Genomic DNA, 22,621 nt, shown 5'->3' on the forward strand with positions numbered 1-22,621 from the left:
AGCACTTCCCCTCGCTGGTGCTCAGGAATGAAACACATCCAGTCGCCAAAAGCTGCCATCCGAGAAGGCAGAGAAGGACAAGGCTCTGCTCCGACAGGGAGAGGCACCCGAGGTTGGGCCACGCGGGACGTTGTTTTCCGAACTCACGGCGGGCCTGGAGGGAGCATGACGCCAGCACCACAGGCACAGAGCAGCTGTGCTTGTTTGGCAGGAGTTCAGTATAAACCTTACGAATGTCCTGCTGGCTCTCTCATTTAAAAAAAAAAAAAGATTTTGAAAAATTCCATAAACACTAAACTGCCAGTGTAGAATTTGCACTGTAGAGCTTTTCCCACTGGAGTAAACTATGTATTCCAAACAAATTTTGAGCCATAAAGGTACCAATAAGTTATTCTCTTCAGAGAAATTTAATGGAATAAATGTAACAGGCAGATTGAAAATCAATAGTAAGGACTGGCATTTTGGTACAACGTTTAAGCCCCACCTACAATGCCACATTCCATATGAGCACTGGTTCGAGTGCCAACTGTGCCACTTCTCATCCAGCTCCCTGCTAATATGCAAGTACTTGGGCCCCTGCCACCCACATGGGAGACCTGGATGAAGTCCCTGACTTCTTCCTGGCCCCAGCCCTGTCCGTTGTGGCCATCTGGGGAGTGAACCAGCAGATGGAAGATCTCTTTCTTTCTTTCTCTCTGGGTAACTGTGCCTTTCAAATAAATCTTTTTATTTAAAAAAAAGAAAAAAAAAATGGTCAGAGCAGTTCCAAAGAATCACTGAACATAAATTCTCTCTGAAGTATCAGGATGAAAACATGGCCATGAATAATCTACTTTCCAAGAGAGGCTTTCAATAGAGGAAGCATAGATTACATTTCCACTCAGAACTGGTCATCAGGCATCAGAGAACTTCCTTTTCATTCCCAAATTTTGGCTCATTACCAAGATACCACAATGGGTGTATTTTGCTCATTATCCAACTATTCCAGCTAAGAAGTCACTACACCATCACTGTGTGTGTCCAGCACCGTGGCATATCCCCAGATCCTGGTACCTGCCCATCCTTCTTCTGTTTCTCCCATTGCAGACTTGAATGTGCTCAAGGGACAGAACTGAAACAAACCTTTACAGGGCAAGCTAATCATCGTTATCATTTCAGTGTGCCTATTTGTGACAGGCCCACATGGTGATCGATACATTCAAGAGAAATCCAAGTCATTCCTAAAAATTTAGAAATTCCTGGGAAGTCAGTAGACTTCTAAGACCAAGAGCACGAGTCAAGATGGCCTTTAAAGCACCGAGGATGGGGTGGGCGTTTGGCCTAGTGGGTAAGACACAAGGTTGGGTGCCTACATCCATACCTAGTGGGTAAGACACAGGTTGGGTGCCTGCATCCCATACCTAGTGGGTAAGACACAGGTTGGGTGCCTACATCCCATACCTAGTGGGTAAGACACAGGTTGGGTGCCTGCATCCCATACCTAGTGGGTAAGACACAGGTTGGGTGCCTGCATCCCATACCTAGTGGGTAAGACACAGGTTGGGTGCCTGCATCCCATACCTAGTGGGTAAGACACAAGGTTGGGTGCCTGCATCCCATACCTAGTGGGTAAGACACAGGTTGGGTGCCTGCATCCCATACCTAGTGGGTAAGACATAGGTTGGGTGCCTGCATCCCATACTGGAGTGCCTGAGCTCAAGTCCCAGCTCCACTCCCAATCCTAGTGTCCTGCTAATGAGGCAGGAAATGATGGCTCAAGTAGCTGGATCCCTAACCACCCACACAGGACACTTGGACTGAGCTGCAGGCCCGGCCATTGCAGGCAACTGGGGAAGGAACCAGTGGATGGCAGCTCACTTGTTCTGTATGCCTCTCAAATAAATAAACAAAAATTAAACGAAAACCCTGAAAGCCAACCAGTCTCTTAAAGAGTATTCAGTGTTGGGTTCCCTACCAACTGTCTGTTCTCTTCCTTTCATTTTCATCTTTGTAACCACCATTCAAGTATAATTGCCAGAGTGTCATATCCTCTGCGGCACACTGAGAAAGATAACACTGCTAACAATCTACTATGCATTCATATTGAGCTACTAAACTGACCCCTAATATGAAACAAAATTCAAAGCCATTGTTTTTTTTTTTTTTCTCCTGTTTTCCACAGGATTGAATTGCTGCCCTAATACATTGTCCCTCAGGCCAACAGCTACTCCATGGAAGGTTTTCTTTAGTAGGCACCCCCATGAACACTTCATTACACCTCTTTTGTAAAATGTCTGGCCTCATTTTAAGAAATGGGAATAATACATATGGGGGAATGCTATTGCTCCTCTCTATCCAAATGATAGAGATAAACATACATTATACACACAAAGATAAACATGTAGTGTGTGTATCATATGCACAGTCATACACAGTGATGTTTCAGTCAACGGCAGAACACACATATGATGGGGTCCCATATGGTTGTATGACCCTGTGTTGTCTTAGCCACCTCAGTCTGTGGGAGTTCACTTTATAACATTCACACCACAGCAAAATCGCCTGATGATGCCTGGTCAGAGAGTGATGTGTGGCTGTACACAGCCTGAGAGTCACCTGAATTAGTGTCACTCAAAGCATCATTATATAATTTCAATATGTGACTCGTAGCCATCTTCACCCATCATCCAGAAGTGGAGACTAAACATTCGTGGGAAACATGACTTCATCCCCAATCAATTAAACAGTTGTCTTTTCACAAAGCATACCATTTACTGGTCAACTATCTGGGAAGTCAGCTTAATAGCAAACAATCTGGCCGGCTACGCACTACCACTCAGAACAGCCACCTCCTCACGCTCACGGGCGGCCAGCCCCTGACCTCCAAAATCCCCTTCCACAGACACACTGAGGGACACGTGATGACAGAGGGTGAGAAACGGGGACCAGCCCCACCTTTTGGGCTTCCTTGAGCCTCCATACCTGTGCTGATGCTCCTGCAAGACTTGATAAATGCTGATAAGAAAAGTTTGGTTTTTAAAACTCCCCACCACACAGTCCTTGTAGATGCGGAATTCTGCAGCCGTCACCGCCTCACCCTCGGGAATCTGGGATAGGTTGAACTTGAACTCTTTGTGGTGTCGCTGGCGAGGGGAGAACTCCTTGTCGTACTCCACTACAAGATTAAACAAGAGAGAGTGACAGCTATTGTTACTTGACCAAGCGCCACAGGCTCACCTCATGAACACTCCCCCACTTACATGGATTACCTGTTACCAACAGCTTCTTGGAGGGGTGGGGGGGGCACAAGACATGGGCTAGGCTTTCACCTGGGCAGACATTTAGACCCTTCATGTGACCCAAGGAGGACATCAAGTTCTTAGGTTGAATTCCATTGAAATACTTTAGCTGGAACCCTTCGTAGAAATAACCTGCATGACGGCAAGTGGCTCTGGGCATCAGGGCTCCTCACATGCACAGACAAATGGGAAAGGAAGATGGCTTCATGGGAGAGGATGAAACACTGACCGAGAGCCCATCTGCCCATCCTAGACCACGACCCTTCCCAGCCCCCTTCCACCCCGGCTGCTTCTGCATCCTTAGGTTGGTTCCTGCATTACCATCAGTGGTTGACATGACCAAGGGTAACCCTGAGCTGAACTTGGGTGGTGGGGGGATGTCCTGAGGGATTGGGGGTTGGGGGGAGAGAAGTGGGCAGCACATTTTACCATGCCTAAAGCTCAAATGGAAAGTTTTGTTGAAGAGTTTGGGTAAGGCTTCCTAGGAAAAAGTGCACTTACTAAACCCACTGCCTTCCCCCTACTGCCAGGAGCTGCAGGCTGGACAACGAAGAGCCTGGGAAGGGATTGTCCTGGCCGTGCAGCTGCTGGAACCCTGTTTAATCTGCACGTAGATCCAGGCAGGAGAATGAGGACATGCAAGGAGATTGGGCTTTCTACTGGGTCACATTGGAGAAAGAACATGGACGAGGATTGTCTAAAAGGTTCTTACTTTTAAATATGGAATCCACCTAACCTCCCACCAATGGTTGAATGGACAATGAAAATGTGATATACATGCACAGTGGAAAGCTATGTGGCCTCAACAAAGAAGGAAATTCTGCCATTTGCAACAATGTGGATGAACCTGGAAAACATGTGAAAATCCAGTGAAATTAGCCAGGCATAGAATAACAAACACTGCATGGTCTCATTTACACATAGAATCTAAAAAGGCCAAATTCCTAGAAGCAGAGGGTAGAGCAGCAGTTGCTAGGAGTTGCAAGTGGCTGGGAGGATTTGGGCAAAGTTGGTCAAAGTGTACAAAAGTTCAGTTCTGCATAAAGCATGAGAAACCTAATGTCCAGCATGGAGACCGATGAACTGTTGAAATTCACCAAAAAGCAGTGACTGCAATGAGATGGTAGACAGAATAGCTTACAACAGTAAACATTTCACAATGCGTATCAAAACTAGTTGGACCCCTTAAATACACACGATTTTATTTGTCAATGATATCTCAATAAAGCCAGGCAAAATAAATTTTAAAAAAAGATTTATTTATTTAAAAGGCAAAGATACGAAGAGAGGGAGAGAGGGAGAGAGAGAATGAATGAGAGATCTTCTATCCACTGGTTCACTCCACAAATGGCCATAATGATAGAGATGGACCAGACTGAGGCCGGGAGCCAGGAGCTTTTTCCTGGTCTCCCATGGGCTTTCTCAGGTGCATTAGCAGAGAGCTGGAAGTGGAGCAGCTGGGAATTGAACTGGTGCCCATATGGGGTGCTGGTGCTGCAGGCAGCAGCTTAACCCTCTACACTACAGTGCTGGCCCCGGAAAACAAGCTGTTTAAAAATAGGACATTTTTCCTGCATGAAGACAAACTGTCTTCATTCCATTGCAATCACTGTTGACTTTTGGAATCAGCTTCCGGATGGCTACATGCAGTTTGTGTCTGGGAAATGACACAGAACCTCAGACACGTAGCCCCTAAGCCTTGTAAAAGAAAAAGAGCAGTGCTCTGCCCCACCAACAACCCTTGCCTCCAACCCAGCCGGCCAGGGCTTCCGTCCTGCCCACCCTGGCTGTCTTTTCTTCATGCCAACCAGAGAGAAATCTCAGGAGCAAATTAATCCTCTACGGCAGAGTTTTCCCAGGACATGAGGATAGAAAAAAAAAAATCAAATCATTTGCCACTTCCAACTTCCCACATTCTCCCACATGTGTTGTTTTCTATAATTACCAGAGAAAAGCTTTGGAGATTTAGTTAAAAAAAAAAAAAAGAGAGAGAGAAAGCCAGTAAATCTCTCCAGGAGAGCCTAAGTCCTCAATGGCATTTGCAAAAGCAGGGAAAGTTAAGTCAGCTACAAGGACAGGGTTTTAAATAAGAAGTTTTCCAACCTGCCGTGTGATTATGGGACCAGTCTTTTAGGTTCAAGTTCTCTCTGACTTCTTTAAGTGCTTTTATACACAGAAAAAGAGGTCCAACCAGCAAGTAAACCACGGTTCAGTCTCAACAAGAGAGCAAGTTTTCTAATTAGTGGCTAAGCACGAACAGCAGTATTGTCTGGGAGTTCACGCCAGGACACCCGCACACGAGGGTGGATCACTTTTCCCTAAAACTGATCTGCCTTTTCAGTTTGATATGTTATCATCGCTGGTTGAAAAGTGATTCAAATCCGATTTCTCAAAAGAGACTCAACAACAACAAGTCACACAGCCTCGCCACAGGGCCTTTCCAGCGCTCGAGTTTAACTCTAAGTGACGATACACCTGTAAAAGCAGCCCTTGTGAGCATGTGTAAAAACTCTTCAGTCTTTGAATCTCTTATGACACAAAATTAGGAAACAAGAAGGATGTGAAGGAGGACATAAGTCAGCGACTTTAAGATGTTTCCATTTCCAGGAGCAAAGGACAGAAATTTCAGACAGCGAGACAGGTGGGAGCTGGTCTTCGGAGAGGCACAGCACTTGTAATCAACCACGCTTCCCTGTATTTGCACCCTTGGGTCATCAGCTCCCCCCGGCTGGCTCCGCAAACTGCTCTGAGGCAGCAACAGTGGTGCCGACACCAAATACAGGCTGTAAGCTCTGAGCATCTTTCCACTTGGGGACAGTCAGCTGCCAAGCACACCCACTACCTTATACCCCCAAGTGGTGAGGCAGCCCAAGCCACCGTGTAGACAAGAGCTTGCAGAGGGGAGGGCAGGCAGAGGGAGACAAAGCCACCCAACCAGTCCCCAGCTGCCTCCATCAGCCACCAGCCATGTCCTGAAGACGCGACGTTGGATGACAAGCCCAGTGGACCCTTTGGATGACTGTAGTTCCAGCCACAACTGCAGGCAAGGCCTTGAGCAAGAGCCCCCCACTGGTGGAATTGAATCATCTCTCAAGATTGCGAGAGATGGGCTGGCACTGTGGTGTAGTGGGTAAACCGCCACCTGCAGTGCCGGCATCTCATATGGGTGCTGGTTCGAGTCCTGGCTGCTGCACTTCCCACCTAGCTCCCTGTGAATGTACCTGGGAAAGCAGTAGAGCATGGCCCAAGTGCTTGGTTTCCTGCACCCAGGTGGGAGACCTGGAAGAAGCTCCTGGCTCCTGATAGGCCCAGCTGTGGCCACTGCGGCCATTTGAGGAGTGAACTAGTAGATGGAAGACTACTCTTCCTCTCTGCCCCTGCCTCTCTGTAACCCTGCCTTTCAAATAAATAAATCTCTTAAACAAACAAACAACAGATTGTGAGAGGTAATAACGCCTTGTTGTAAGCCCTGAAAGTTTTGGTGACTTGTTATGCAGCGACAGGCAACTTAACACAAGGAAGGGCAGGAGAGAATAAAGGCAGAAGCGGAGAGGAAGTTTGACTACTAGGAAAGGAGAGAAACGACACGTAGTTCTTGGATAAGGATTGTGCAACGCTGGAGGCAAACTGTATAATGAAGGAAGAAATGTTGGCATGAGCTCCCAGACAGATGTGCAGAGATAAAGGATCTAAAAACGGGAAGACAGAAGCACAAAGTATTCATTTCATTACACGGGGAACTGGAACCCATTGCTTTCCCTATTTGTCCTCAAACATTATCTCGAAGCACGCCGAACCTTCTCCTCTATCCCCCTCTTTGGGGAGACTCGGCGTCTCTGTTGCCCGATCAGATGCTGCAGGCTGCCCCAGCTCTCTTGCACAACCCCTTCTGATCCTCCCCTTGCGCCCCTCAACTCTAAGCTGCACCAGTTTCCTCGCTCTCCCCAGGACGTCTCAGCTAGCAGTCCCTGAAGTTGACCTCGAATTCCTTCTCCTCCCTGCCCCCTTTGCCTACAATTAAATTACACAGCACATTCATTAACGTCCAACAGGAACACAAGATGTAAGTAGAATCAGGTGCCTGCACGTGCACTGGTAGACCTCAATGGCAATGAGCTTAGAAACCCGAGATACGCTATTCCTGACTCCTTAAACACTAGACAATTCCAGAAATAGGAAAGGGAGGCAAATGGAGAGGGACTGAGCCTGGAATTCAACCCTCAGGGGCTCGTTTGCACACCAAGCATCTGGCTTATCAATGACAGCACCACATGTGGCGCACAGCTAAGCAGCGGCTCCGAGGGCTGATGTTGTCAAACCGCCATGGGGTTTGAGTTGTAGCTCCTTGTTCTCAGACTCGGGTGAGCGCAGCAAGACATTAGTCAAAGTTTCAGCATGAGTTATAAAATGACAAGTAGTATCAGTGTAGAGGGTGGAGCAAGACCCTCCGTACAAAACAGCCAATGGCTTAGCCTGGGTGCTCCATACTTGTTAGCTGTGGTCGTTGGCTGTCATTTAGAATCTATCTCTTCTGAGTTTGCAGTCTGTCTTTGCTGAGACATTCAAATTTGCTCATGAGTATGTGGAAAACACTGATGAACAATTCTGTAAATGAGCTGTTCAACTCGAGTGATGCAGGGTGAGAAGAGCCTTCTTAACGGAAACCCTAGCATGCCTTGGTGTTCGGCTACTGAACACACTGCTGTGTTTTCTGAGGCAATAATTCCTAGTTTTTTTTTTTTTTATTTCAAGGTCTCAGTTAAAACATTTTTTTAAAATGGTAATGACCTTACACAAGGTCACCTTTTTTTTTTCTGTTTGCCCTTCATAAGGACAATAAAACAAAATAACAAATTGCATTCTTTTAACTCTACCACTTCACTTCTAAAAATCCTTTTGACACCAAATAAAAGAGAAACACAATTGAAGAATGTAATATCATCCTTTAAGTTGATTAAATTTAGCTTTATAAAACTCCCTTGATTTTTTCCTTTGAGCCTCAGACCATACCAACTGAATTTCAGAACAATCCTAGACCTCTGGCCAACATGCAGGAATCACTCGCCCAAGGAATAAAAGCTACTGGTTTAAGATTGAAAATGTAAAACTATGTGGTTTTACATAAACAAAAGGATGCAACTGATGGACTGACAAAGCAAGATAACAAAGCAGCCAGGAGACCAGCAGCCAACTTAACAACCAGAGAACAATCCATGCTGATGCCAACGCTACCCCTGCCACAAGAAACCTCAGGTCAAGAATGTTGGGTTTACCATTCACCACCTTTTGCAACCTAGAAGGGGTCACTAAATCATACAGTCCTTGGCTTTCCTTTTTCCCCAGCGCCAGGTGTGGTCAAGCTGATGGTGATGTCAGCTGTGAAGAGCCCTGGGATCCTTGCCTTCTTCATCCTACCTGGTATGCGTCCGTTAACAATATGGGCACTTTCCTAACCAGCATCCGGGGGGATGTGAGATGGCCCCTCCACTGGGGAAAAGCAGTCTGGCAGGCCTCCGGAAGACTGACTACAGAGTGAGCATCCGGTCCAGCAGTTACCTTTCTGGATATGCACGCAAAAGGATTGAAAGCAAAGCCTTAAGTAGTCCCTTGTGCACCCATGTTTATGGTAGCATTTTCCAGAGAGCCAAGATCTGGAAGCAAGATCGAGTACACCAGCAGGAGCATGCATAACAAATGCACCTATACGTGGAATAAACCTTATTCAGCTTCACAGAGGAAACTCTGACACATGCCACGACACGGTCGGCCTTGAAGACCTTGGGCTCAGTGGAAAGCGCTGGCCACAAATGGAGAAGTACTACACGGTCCCACCTAACTGAGGGCCTTCATCAAATTCATGGAGAAAGTCAAATGGAGTTGAGGGGTAGGGAGGGATGGGGAGTTAAGAAATCAGAGAAGAGAAAGTTTGGGAAGAGGAGAAAGTCCTGGAGATGGATAACAGTGATGCATAGCGATGTGCAATTGGGTGTCACTGAACTGCACACTTAAAATTGTTGGCAATACAGTTATGTCACATGTATTTTAGTACAATTAAAAAGACATTTTCTTACATGCTTACACTTAACTAAATTAAAAATTCTTCACAGCCCTCCAATACCCAGCCATAGTTAAATTTCCTCAAAGATTTTAAACACTGTATTTGTATGTTGGCATCAGGAGTCAAACAGAGGGCACTCATTTCACTTGTATTTATTTATTTATTTTATTTATTTATTATTTGAGAGCATGAAGAGGAAGAGAGACAAGAGAACGAGCGAGCGAGCAGGAAGCAGAGTATGCTTCCCCGGCTGCTGGTTCACCCTCCAAACCCCAGTTAGGAACCAGGAACCAGACCTAAGTACTCTCATATGAAATGTGGATGTCTTGACCAAGGTTTTAAAAGGCCTGGCCCATCGTAACTCTTTTTAAATTTTAAATTTTTTATTTGCATAAGGCAAACAAATTTCATGTATACAGATTTAAGAGCATAATGATACTTCCTCCATTAACATATATAAAAACCTACAGGTAACATTGCCAATGGTGACATATTCGAACCGCTGACTTTAAAATTCAGAAGGGAAGGACCCTCACTTTCAGCCTTGTGCTGGAATTTGGTTAGGTGCTTCCAAGGTTAAAGAATGGGAAAGGAAGAGGCACACTACCAAGCTTTGGACCTAATAAGAGAGTTTAGTGATTGCTTCCTTGAGCTGAAGGTGCCCCTTCACTTTGTATTTATTATCTGGGCTTCCTGTACCTGCATTCTCGAGCGAGACTGGTATTGTTCCCGTCTCCTAGGGTGCTGTGCGGTTTCCAGTCATGCTCCCCTTCCGAGTAAGCTGGGGAACATCATTGTTCTTTTCATGAAATGTTCTACCGCTTCTTGTAAGTTTCACAAAATTATCTGTAGAATCATCTGATTCTAGTGTTTTCTTCTGGGTAAGATTTTTTTTTTTAAGATTTATTTTATTTATTTGAAAGACAGAGTTACAGAGAGAGGTAGAGAGAGAGAGAGAGAGAGTCTTCCATCCCCTGGTTCACTCCCCAGATGGCTGCAACAGTCAGAGCTTCACCGATGCAAAGCCAGGAGCCAGGAGCTTCTTCAGGTCTCCTACATGGGCACAGGGGCCTAAGGACTTGGGGCATTCTCCACTGCTATCCCAGGCCATAGCAGAGAGCTGGATCAGAAGAAGAGAAGCCGGTACTAGAACCGCCATCCATATGGGATGCCCGCACTTCAGGCCAGGGCTTTAGCCTGCTGCGCCATAGCGCCAGCCACTTTTGGGTAAGATTTTTAACTACTTGTTAGTTTTCTTTAAACATATAGAAAAAACATTTGAACTATTTCATCGTGAGTCAAAGTACATATTCTAGAGGTCTGTCAACTTTGATTTCATTTTTCAAATTTATTGCCATAAACTTTTTGATATTATTTAATCTCTGCTCTATTTATGACTATTTCTCCTTTTTCAGACTATTATTCTTTTTTTATTTAATAGATGCATTTTTACATAGATACAACTTTAGGAATATAGTGGTTCTTTCCCCATGCACCCCACCCCGCTCCCATTCCCTCTCCCATCTCCTTCTTCATTATGGATCATTTTTAGTTTAACTTTATATACATAGGACCAACTCTATGCTAATCATAGATTTCAACAATTTGCCCCCACACCCACACACAACATATAGAGTACAGTTTAGGGAGAGAATTTGCAGTCGATTCTCATATTGCAATTCAACAGGGACAGAGGTCCTACCTGGGGAGCAAGTGCACAGTGACTACTGTTGTTCCTTTAACAATTAACACTGTTTTTTTGTGACATCAGTGATCATCCGAGACTCTTGTCATGGGCTGCCAGGGCTATGGAGGCCTTCTGTGACCATAGACTCCATTGGTATTTGGAGATGGCCATAAGCAAAGTGGATGTTCTCCTGTCCCTTCAGAGAAGAGTGTCTCCTTCTTTGATGACCCTTCCTTTCCTCTGAGATCTCAGAGATTCTCTGTGTAGGATTGTTTTCCACAGAGTCTTGTCTTTCCATGCCCAAGATGCTCTTGCAGGCCTTTCAGCCTGACATACTATTATTCTTTTTTTGTGCATTTCCTTTTTCTTGATCAGTTAAACTAGAAGTCAGTTTTTTCCTTTGTCATTATTGCTTAATTATAAAAGATATTTTAAGATATTTTATAAACTATACCCCAAGCATTAATTATTAAAACTAGAGTTGGCTAGAGAAAAACAGATACTACCTATTTCAACAGCAACCACAAAAGAGGGGAAAAAATGAACAGTGCTACTCTCTAATACATTTGTTTGAAGAGAAATCACATATTCATTATTTTCTAACTGGACTCAGTCTCTGGTTAATTCAGCCTAGATTTAGTTAAGGCAATTACATTAATTCCCAATAAATTCCATTTGTTCCCAATAAAGCATTTTCCAAGTTTCTACAAACTTGAAACTCTTATAAAAAATAAAGAGCCTGCCATTTCACTGACTAATGTAAGCAATTTTTCATGCTACGGCACAAACTTATTTAATGTTCAGTAACAAGGCCAATTTAGGTGCTGGTCTTCCAAGGGTTATAACAACTAACAACGGCAGGCTTTTGACTTGCATGTTGCAAGCAAACAAACTTGAACTGAACTCCTGGCTGACTTTTTTTTAGAAAGCTTTTATTTAATATATAAATTTCATAGGTATAGCTTTAGGAATATAGCGGTTCTATCCCCCATACCTACCCTCCCATCCCCAGACCACCCCACCTCCTACTCACTCTACCATCCCATTCTTAAGATTCATTTTTAATTATCTTTATATACAGAATACAAACTCTGTATATAAGTAAAGATTTCAACAGATTGCACCCACAGAGACACACCAAGTATAAAGTACTGTTTGAAGACAGTTTTACCATTAATTCTCATAGTACAACTCATTAAGGACAGAGGTCCTACATAGGGAGTAAGTGCACAGTGACTCCTGTTGTTGGTTTAACAATTGACACTCTTATTTATGACATTAGAGTGATCACTGGAGGCTCTTGTCTTGGGCTGCCAAGGCTATGGAAGCCTTTTGAGTCCACAAGTTCCATCAGTATTTAGACAGGGCCATAAGCAAAGTGGAAGTTCTCTCCTCCCTTCAGAAAAAGGTACTTCCTTCTTTGATGGCTTTTTCTTTTCACTGGGATCTCACTCACAGAGATCCTTCATGTAGGTCATTTTTTGCCACAGTGTCTTGGCTTTCTGTGCCTGAAATGCTCTCATGGGCTTTTTAGCCAGATCTGAATACCGTAAGGGCTGATTCTGAGGCCAGAGTGCTGTTTAGGGCATTTGTCATTCTATGAGTCTGCTGTGTGGCCTGCTTCCCATGTTGGATCATTCTCTCCTTTTCAATTCTATCTAATGTTATTAGCAGACACTTGGTCTATTTATGTGATCCCTTTGACTCTTATTCCTATCTATATGATCAGTTACACACTTAAAATGATCACTTTAACTAGTAAGATGGCATTAGTACCACCCAGCTTAATGGGATTTGGAGTCCCATGGCAAGTTTTTACCTTGACCCTTTGGGGTAAGCCCATGGGAACATGTGCCAAACTGTACATCTCCCTCTCTTATTCCCACTCTTATTTTTCGCTGGGATAAATTTTCAATTGGATTTAAACACCTAAGAATATTTCTGTGCTAAATGAAGAGTTCAACCAATGGTATTAGGTAGAAAAAGAAAACAGTAAAAAAATTAAAATAAGCTGTTCCTTGACAGTCAGGACAAGGGCTGATCAAGCCATTGCTTTTCATAGTGCCAATTTCACTTCTACAGGTCTGACTTTTTATCATGGTAAGATGAAAGATTTTACCTTCCAGGGTTCATAAAATTATTTTCAAAAAAATTTACTTATATATGTATGTATTCATTTAATTTATTATTTTTTTTGACAGGCAGAGTGGACAGTGAGAGAGAGAGACAGAGAGAAAGGTCTTCCTTTGCCATTGGTTCACCCTCCAATGGCCGCCGCGGCCGGCGCGCTGCGGCCGGTGCACCGCACTGATCCAATGGCAGGAGCCAGGAGCCAGGTGCTTCTCCTGGTCTCCCATGGGGTGCAGGGCCCAAGCACCTGGGCCATCCTCCACTGCACTCCCTGGCCACAGCAGAGGGCTGGCCTGGAAGAGGGGCAACCGGGACAGAATCCGGCGCCCCGACCGGGACTAGAACCCGGTGTGCTGGCGCCGCTAGGTGGAGGATTAGCCTAGTGAGCCGCGGCGCCGGCCTGTATTCATTTAATTTAAATGTTTGAAAGAGAGAGCTCCCATCTACTGAAAAACTCCCCAAATGCCTACAACAGCCATGCCTGGGCTAGGTCAAAGCCAGGAGTCCAGGTGTTTCACCACCTGCTGCCTCCCCAGATGCACATCAGCAGGAAGATGGACTCAGAAGTGGGCCTGGACCTGGACCCAAGCACTTCCTTATGGGATGAGGGCATCCCGAGCAGCATCTTAGCTGCTAGGCCGATGCCCACCCCTCACCAGGTACCTGTTTAAATTCTCCAGGAGAATCATCAAGAATCTGTTTTCCTGGCTGCTCTGCTTACACAATAAAGGTCCATGTACCCTTTATGCAGCTTCCCCCCCATGAGGATTGTGGGGAGCAACTGAGACTAGACTAAGTTACTGGAATTAAGATTTATTCTATGCATCTGCTCTCCCACAATATGGCGCTGGGGAGGAGTAAAACTTCTACGCAGCTGCCTCTCGCCAATTTGACTGATAAGCTGCAGGAGCTGCTCCTGCTTGGAGGAGAGCAGCGTACTCGGCGTGTGGGCAGCAGAGTTGGGATTGGTGGAAGAGGACTATAAAGGAGGAGAGAGACAACATGCACCGGGAACATCTGAAGGAACACCTGTGCAGCCCCCGAGAGAGCCGGCCGGCGGTGTGCCGCTCCTCCGCGGAAGCGGGGAAAGTGGCAGGGGGGGCCGCCCCTCCACGGAGGTGGAGGGGTCGGCAGCCAACCCAGGAAGGACCAGCAGCAAACCCGGGAAGGGCCGACCAGGCGAAAGAACAGCTCAGGGTCCTGTGTCGTTCCTCAGCAAATGGGGGAGCGACAAGGATGCCTTACCTAACAGAAGTGCAAAAGCAAAACCAGGGAATGAACGTGAGCACAATAAGTTGTGACACCTGCTCTAAACTCACCAGCTTTTGACATACACTTTGTTGTATGTAATTCTGTGACAGCTGATCACATGTGAAGATTCACAGAATCACCACTAACATCCAGATCCCCAACTCTTCTGTCGGAATTCCCTTTGAGCTACCCTCCAAATGACTTTTTAAAGACTGGGCCTGACACGTGTATTATAAACAACCTAAGTACAGCCATTGTGGAAAACCATATGGTGGTTCCTCAAAAAACTAACAACAGAACCGCAGTACGATCTAGCAATTCCACTCCTGGGTGTCTATCCAAAGTAAACGAGGTCCGTCTGTCAAAGAGAGGACGGCACTCCCGCGTTTATTGTAGCACTATTCGCCAAAGTCAAGAAATGCAAACAAACCAAGTGTCCATCACTTGTTGAGTGGAGAAAGCAAACGTGGCTCATATACACAATGGGATGCTACTCGGCCATAAAAAGGATGGAATCTTGTCATTTGCAACAACATGCCTGGAACAGGGGGTCATTGTGTCCAGTGCAATAAGCCAAGTACCACATGAGCTCACTCATACGTAGAGTCTGAAAAACTGATCTCATGAAAGTGAAGGGAAAATGATGGCTGCAGAGAGCAATGAGGAAAGAGGGTTGGGAAAGGGTGATTACCATGAGCTAAGTCACGGCTAGCTAGGACGAAGGGGTTCTGGAGTTCCATTGCACGGGAGGGTGACTGCAGGAAATGCTGACATAGCATATATTTCCCTAACTGGAAGAGAGGATTTTGAATGTTTTTACCATAAGGAAACGTTAAATGTTAGACACAGATACGTTCACCCTGATTGAACATTACACAATGTACACATGTATCAAGCTATCGCAAGGCACCCCAAAAATGTGTATAATTTTTATGTTAAACATAATTTTCTTTACATAAAGAGCTTCAGGACCAAAATTAAATACCTACAGTCATCATTAGTAGTAAGGGTTAACCAAGTCATTTATTTTAAGAAATCATGTTGGAACCATTTTTATACTCCAACTAATACGCGTAGTGATGTCACTTTAGGTTGGCAAGAGCGGTAGCTGCCAGCATCCGTGTCTTACCAGGGAAGCAGGCAGCAGACCTCAGCTGCTACGAGAGGACAGACTCAGAGTGCGAGTCAGGAAGAGATTTAAGCCGAATGTTCACAGCTTCATCACGGAGCCGTTAATGCCAACTAACCACATTTTTGCTCACTTACAAAGACGGCTATAAAGCAGCAATCAGACCACACGTAGTAAAAATCAATGCAACATGCATTTTTTTCCACCATTAAGGAACAGCTCAACATCTTCAGTCAAAACACAGATGGGACAGCCTAAAAAGAACAATTAGGACTCTCCCACACCTCCCACATCCACTGCTGAGCAGTCACGGGCAGCAACTGCAGTCTGTGTTCACAGCAGGTGCAACGCTTCTTCACAGAGCACTGGATTCTGCTGGGAGCGTTTGGACTATCACTGTCGCTGGGAGACAGAGCCTCATCACAGCATGCCTGGCCGTGTGTTTCTACTTATCCCCCTTAGATTACATCACAAGTTTGTATGTCTGTGGATTCCTATGAAGAGGCTCAAGAGGTCTGTGGAAGAATAAAGAATTAAATTTAAGTTGGTGTAAAAAAGTTGATATCCATGCATAGTTTTTTTTTTTTTAACAATACACATCTTTCATGAACTTTCTGAAGATCTTTCATATCTTCCATGAGTTCTGGGAATTAGCACTACTGCCTCATTAAGTATGGATTCTCGGGGCCAGCACTGTGGCGTAGCAGGTAAAGCCACAGTCTACAGTGCTGGCATCCCTATGGGTGCTGGTTCGAGTCCCGACTGCTCCACTTCCGGTCCAGCTCTCTGCTATGGCCTGGGAAAGCAGCAGAAGATGGCCCAAGTCCCTGGGCCCCTGCACCTATGTGAGAGACCTGGAAGAAGCTCCTGGCTTCAGATTGGGCCCCACTCTGGCTACTGCAGCCATTTTGGAGAGTGAACCAGTAGATGGAAGATCTCTCTTTCCTTCTTTCTCCCTAACTCTTTCAAATAAATTTTTAAAATGTATGGACTCTCTTGCAGTCTCTTAGGGTCTCCCTAAATGACAGAAGCATGCCAGACTTGCATCTCAACAGCTCTCCTCCACAGCACTCATCTCCTCGACTCTGGGTGGGACGAGTCCCTTCATTCTCCTTACAGGCTCACTAGTTCTCTCTTCCACTGCCCAGTATATAGATCTATCATTTTCCACTTGAATGATTTTTTAAAAATTCCCAACAGCCCTATTTGTTGTTGTTTTGTCTGCTCATTCTCAATGCCCAATTGTTCTATTACCACCATTCCTTACTACACTACGTTTGTTCTTCCTGTCTTTCTGTACAGCTGTCTCACACCTTCTAACTTGGTGTCTGTTCTGATATGAGAATGATGAAGGGCACTCAATCTTCATCCCCACCCCCCACATTGATGTTCTTTTTGGTGGTAGATTTCTTTGTGGGTTGGGAGATTTCTTTTTCTCTTTTTGTAGGTAATTTGTCATTGAAATTCATTGTGATGTTTAAATGAGGGTCTCCTTTCTAAAGTATAAGAATGTGCATTTGCTTTTGGGAGGAACATCAGGGACCTAGAACCCCCTTATTTCTCTCAGGGTCCCCATGTCAGGATGGGCCCTCAGGGACTGTTCCCCACTCCTTGCCCATCCCCGAGCCAGGGTCAGCAAGTGTGGGTCTTTGTGCTCAGAGGCTCAGCCTTGATGTTTGCTTACAGGAACCTCAGGGGGAGACCTCAAAGACGTCGCTGAGTCTTAGCGTTCGCGCTGGAAGCATACTTCTCTTGTTTATCCTGGACCTGCTCCTCTTCAGCAGGACGCCCCACAGATGACCACTCTGCAGAACTCCCAGAATCCCAAGTCTCCATGTTGTCTTTCATGTTTGGAAAGTAACACTGGGGACACATGCCCTCTACTCCTAAAGATACTGTAGAGCCTACATGTCTGAAGGCTTCACAAAAGCTTCTCACACAGGGCTGGCGCTGTGGCGCAGCGGGTTAATGCCCTGGTCTGAAGCGCCAGCATCCCATATGGGCACCGGTTCTAGTCCCAGCTGCTCCTTTTCCAATCCAGCTCCCTGCTAATGCACCTGGGAAAGCAGTAGAAGATGGCCCAAGTCCTTGGGCACCTGCACCCACATGGGAGACCCGGAGGAAGCTCCTGGCTCTGGATCAGTGCGGCTCCAGCCGTTGCTGCCATCTGGGGAGTGAACCAGCGGATGGAAGACCTCTCTGTCTCTACCTCACTCTGTTAACTCTGTCTTTCAAATAAATAAAATAAATCTTTTTTTTTTTTTAAAGTTTCACACATGTTTTCTCATCTGATTGCCAGAGGGGTCCCGGAAGGTAGCACAAACATCACCACCACGAAGCGATCCTCAGGAATCTGAGGTACAGGAAGTCAAGGGGCTTCCCTGTGCCCCTCCCTCTCTGATTTCAAGTGCTCTCTCCATGCTGTCTCCCAGATTCCCATCTCCGGCTCAGCGCTCTCTTTCAGGTCTGTGTTTAACCTACAGGAGGTCTGCTTCTTCCTCCAGGCATCCCTTGAACTTGAAGCAAACATCAACACAAATGCAAATTGTGATCTCCCCCACTGACCTAGTACCCCTGTGCCTCTACTTCTCCCTACCTGGTTGCTCCAATCTGGCAACTCCCCAGTTCCTGCTGCTGTTCCTCTCCAGAGCTGCACTACCCAACACAGCAGCCACCGCCAAGGGCAGCTGTTTACATTGATCCAAGTTGCGGCTCCTCGTCACACTCACCACATTTAAAGTGTTCAAGAGCCACACGTGGCTGCAGACACTGGACTGGAAAAATTATCCTTGAATGCCCCCATCACCACAGAAGCTTCTATGAGCCAGTGCCCTTCTAGACGGCTCTCAAGCCTGCTGGTCCTGTTCCCGCCATTAAACTGCCCAGGTGCAGAGCCTGGTCCTGTTGCCTCTAGTTTTTTTGGTTTTGAAGGCAGAATGACACACTCACACAGAGAGAGCTCCCACCTGCTGGTTCACTCCCCAAATGGCTACGATAGCTGGAGCTGGGCCAGGCCGAAGCCAGGAGCCTGGAATTCCATCCGGTTCTCCCACGTGGGTACAGGGGCCCAAGTACTTGAACCATTGTCCACTGCTTTCCCAGCCACATCGGCAGGAAGCTGGATCAGACATGCAGCAGCCAGGATTCAAACTGTGCTCTGCTATGGGATGCCAGGGTGGCAGGCAGCAGCTCAACCCACTGCGCCATACTGCCAGTCCCTGCCACCTCCAGCTTTGTCTGCCCACTCCCCGTGCTGCAGTTAGCACCACAACTGCAAATGTGACCTGGGTCGGGGCTACTGAGAGCCCTTCCGTCTGAACCCCCGACCCCCTTTCCCGCCTCGCCCCTCCCCTTCCCCTGCCATCAGCTCTGCTCTCGGGAGTGACTCTGCTGTCCCCAAGGCCACAGGGTCTGGCCGCACTCATAAATGTTTCCACTCAGTGCTCCTCTTGTTAGTACCGTGTCCACGCACTTGCAATACTTAATGAGTAACTGTCTTAGTCCATTCCGGCTGCTACAACAAAACGCCATAGATGACTGGGTGACTTATAAGCCACAGAAATTGATGGCTCGCAGTTCTGAAGGCCAGGAGTCCAAGTTCAAAGCACCAGCAGCTGCTGTGTCTGGTGGGAGCCTGTGTCCGAGCTCATAAATGCTTGTGTTTTCACTGCGTCTTCACGGGGTAGAAGGACTGAGGCTGCTCTCCAGGGCCTCTTTTATCAAGATCCCAATCCCTGAGGGCTCTACCCCAGACCCTAATCACCCCCCAAAGTCCCACCTCATAATCCCATCACATGGGGATTAGGTGTCAACCCCTGAATGTGGAGCAGAGGGAGGATGCATTCAGTCTGCTGCAGCAAGGCATGTTTGAGCTGCCTTCCTCTGTCCGACCCACCCCCAGGTGGTACCTAACTATGTTCCCATGACGTCTTACGGAAATCTTCAGTATCACCCCCCTTGATGCTCAGACCACCACCTGCTGGACGGTGAGCCCCTCGAAGGCCTGCATCATGCCATGTTTATCTTCATAGTCCCAGCCAGGTGCTCAAAGACGTGTGTTGAATGAATGCCCGAGCAGCAGACTGCGCCTGCCCCGAGCTCTTTCCTGGGCTCTTCACTACTCCCATCGGGTACGAGGGGCAGAATGGCACTCGGGCACCTCACTCCAGCCCCAGCCATCTTTCCCCAAGATGGACCAAGGGCAGTCCGCCAGAATGCAAACAGCTACATGGGGGTGGCGGGGGGACCTGCCCAACACATCTGTTTGGGTTTATTTTGTTAAGCAGGGGCCCTACTGACCCAGAATACCAAATCGCACACTGCTTTGCATTCTAATTCAGGACGCAAACTCCAAGAATGTTGCATTTTAAAAAGCCAAGCAAAGAAATTAATCCAATCAAATCACTTCTCTCAAGGTCAACATGCATAAGGAAGTCAGAATGGCTTTCTAGGTCACATTGCCAATTCAGACAAATAGACCTCTGCCACCCTCATTCTTTCTAATTGAAGTGAAATTTACGCAGCATGCAATGAACTATTTTAGAGTAGACAATTCAGTGGCGTTTAGCATATTGATAATATAACCACTGCCTCCAACTGGTTCCCTAACATTTCCAACATCCTCGAAGAACACCCGTAAAGCAACAGTTCCCCATAGCTCCTCCTCCAGGTCCTGCCAACCGTTAATCATTCTCTATCTCTGTGGTTACCTAGTCTGGGTATTTCATGAGCAGACTCATACACTATGTAGGTTTTTTTTTTTCTTTAAGAATTTAATTATTTGAAAGGGGGGGAGAGGGAGGGGAAGAGGGGAAGAGAGAGAAAGAGAGAAAGAGAGAAAGAGAGATAAAGAGAGAGAGAGAGAGAGAAAGAGAGAGAGAAAGAAAGAGAGAGAGAGAGAGACCTTCATCTGCTGGTTCACTTCCCAATGCCCCAGGAACTCAGACAGGGTCTCTGCGGGTGGCAGAGCCCCGGCCACGTGAGCCATTACCGGCTACAATGCAGGATGTGCATTAGCAGGAAGCTGCATCCGAAGCAGAGTTGGGACTCAAATCCAGGGACTGTGGTGAGATGCAGGCATCCCAAGCGGCAACGTAACCATCCTGCCCAACACCTGCCCCAGGAAGTCTTTTGTGACTGGCTGGATCATTCAGCATCGCATTTCCAGGTTAATCCGTGTGTGTGCATCTCTCAGCATTGCACTCAGAGCTAAATAACGTCCCGTGGTATGGGAGGGGACATCCTGTCGCTCCCCTTCTTCATGGAGGAACGACACTAAGCCCTGCCTAGGCTTCATATCCGAGTCACGGCACCATTATGTCGCTCCCCGTCTTCATGGAGGAACGACACAGGACCCTGCGTTGTTCTTTCGTCTGCTCGGCCCTCCCCGGGTTTGCTGCTGGTTCTTCCCGGGTTGGCTACCGTCCCTCCACCTCCGTGGAGGGGCGGTTCCCCCTGCCACTTTCCCCACTTCCGCGGGGGAGCGGCACACCGCCGGCCGGCTCTCTCGGGGGCTGCACAGGTGTTCCTTCAGATAGATGTTCCCCTTAGATGTTCCTGGTGCATGCCGTCTCTCTCCTCCTTTATAGTCCTCTTCCACCAATCCCAACTCTGCTACCCACACGCCGAGTACGCTGCTCTCCTCCAATCAGGAGCAGGTCCTGCTGTTTATTGGTTGAACTGGAGGCAGCTGTGTAGAAGCTGTTTCCCTTCTCAGCGCCATATTGTGGGAAAGCAGATGCATAGAATAAGTCTTAATTCGAGTAACTTAGTCTAGTCCGAGTTGCTCCCAGTTGCTCCCCACACATCCATGGTATGGTACATCCCATAATTTGTCCATTTGGCAGACACCTGGACTCCTGCTTCCTTTTGACTGCTGTGAAATGTCAGCGACTGCCTCGAACTCCTTGGGCTGTACCTCCCTGTTATGCCCTTCGGCTCTCCCTCTTCCCTGCTCAGCCACCAACTCCTCAGAGCCCGCACTGGCGGGGCTGCTGATGAGCCCTCATTTTATTCACAGCCTGCCACACATGCAAGGGGCATTTGCCAAGCACCCTGTCCCCTGGGCCAGCTGTGCAAGAACACCCGAGCGCAAAGAAGCTGGGGAAGACAGGCGAGCAGAGGGCGCATGCGCAGTGCCGTGTCTGGCGCACAGCAGGCTCCCAGGGCGCATCTGCTCAGCCCGTGTACAAACGAGGCTGGTCCAGGGGTGTCACAGAAGAGACTGTGCAGGAGCAACAGATGTTGTAGGCTGCCAGTCATGTGAAGAAAAGCATGGTGGGAAGGGTGACAAAGGAGGCTGGCGTGGGAGTGACAGAGAAACCCTGGGGAGGTTGTCAAGTGAGGAGCCCTATAACAGCCGCCATCATCCCGGGAGTCTGGTATGCCGGGAAGAACACAGCACCCTGGGCCTGCCTTGTGGCACCGCAGCTTAAACCACGGCCTGCGACACCTGCACCCCATATAGGAGCCCCAGTTTGAGTCCCAGCCGCTTCATTGCTGATCCAGCTCCCTGCTAATGCGCCACGGAAAGCAGCGGAAGATGGCCCAAGTGCTTGGGCCCCTGCCACCCTCAGAGAAAACCCTGATGAAGTTCTAGGCTTCTGGCTTCAGCCTGGTCCAGGCCAGGTCTTTGGAGCCACTTGGGAAGTGAATCAGTAGATAGAAGCTCGCTCTCTAGTTCTCTCTCACCCTGCCTTTCAAATAAATAAAATAAATCTTTAAAAACAAAACATGGGACCTGCAGGCTGTTGACATGAGATGGAGAGGCAGAAATATCTGTCAGCTCTGTCCAGTGACCTCACTGTTCTCAGTCTCTGGAAGCTTCCACAGAGTGGCCATGCAATGTGGATACAAAGGTAGCACGACTTTGTCTTGTAGCAGGATGCATTTGGCAGCATGGTAAGCAACCTATGCAGGTGGGTGAGTGACCCCAGGCCATGAAGCAGGAGTTGTCAAGGGATCCTAGGTCCCAAAATGCTCTGTCGACACCCAGCAGTGCCACAGGGCACTAGATGACACCCTCTTTTTATTATTGTTTGCATCAAAACTCCTAGGGGTAGTGGAGAACCATGGATGGAAAATGTTCA

General features: G+C 47.1%; 1 protein-coding gene across 2 annotated transcripts in view; it reads right to left on the reverse strand.

Moving 5' to 3' along the window:
- BMP6 (bone morphogenetic protein 6) overlaps nucleotides 1-22,621 on the reverse strand; it is a 179,227-nt gene that overhangs the window by 39,758 nt on the left and 116,848 nt on the right. For both annotated transcript variants that reach the window (XM_008262354.5, XM_089333437.1), the window contains exon 2: nucleotides 2,962-3,154. In XM_008262354.5, coding sequence (XP_008260576.2) covers nucleotides 2,962-3,154 — 193 coding nt within the window. The remainder of the gene's footprint in view (nucleotides 1-2,961; nucleotides 3,155-22,621) is intronic.

This window comes from Oryctolagus cuniculus, chromosome 5 (genome assembly GCF_051225735.1).
Source record: "Oryctolagus cuniculus isolate XC-2025 breed Fujian yellow rabbit chromosome 5, ASM5122573v1, whole genome shotgun sequence".
NCBI classification, from domain to species: Eukaryota; Metazoa; Chordata; class Mammalia; order Lagomorpha; family Leporidae; genus Oryctolagus; species Oryctolagus cuniculus.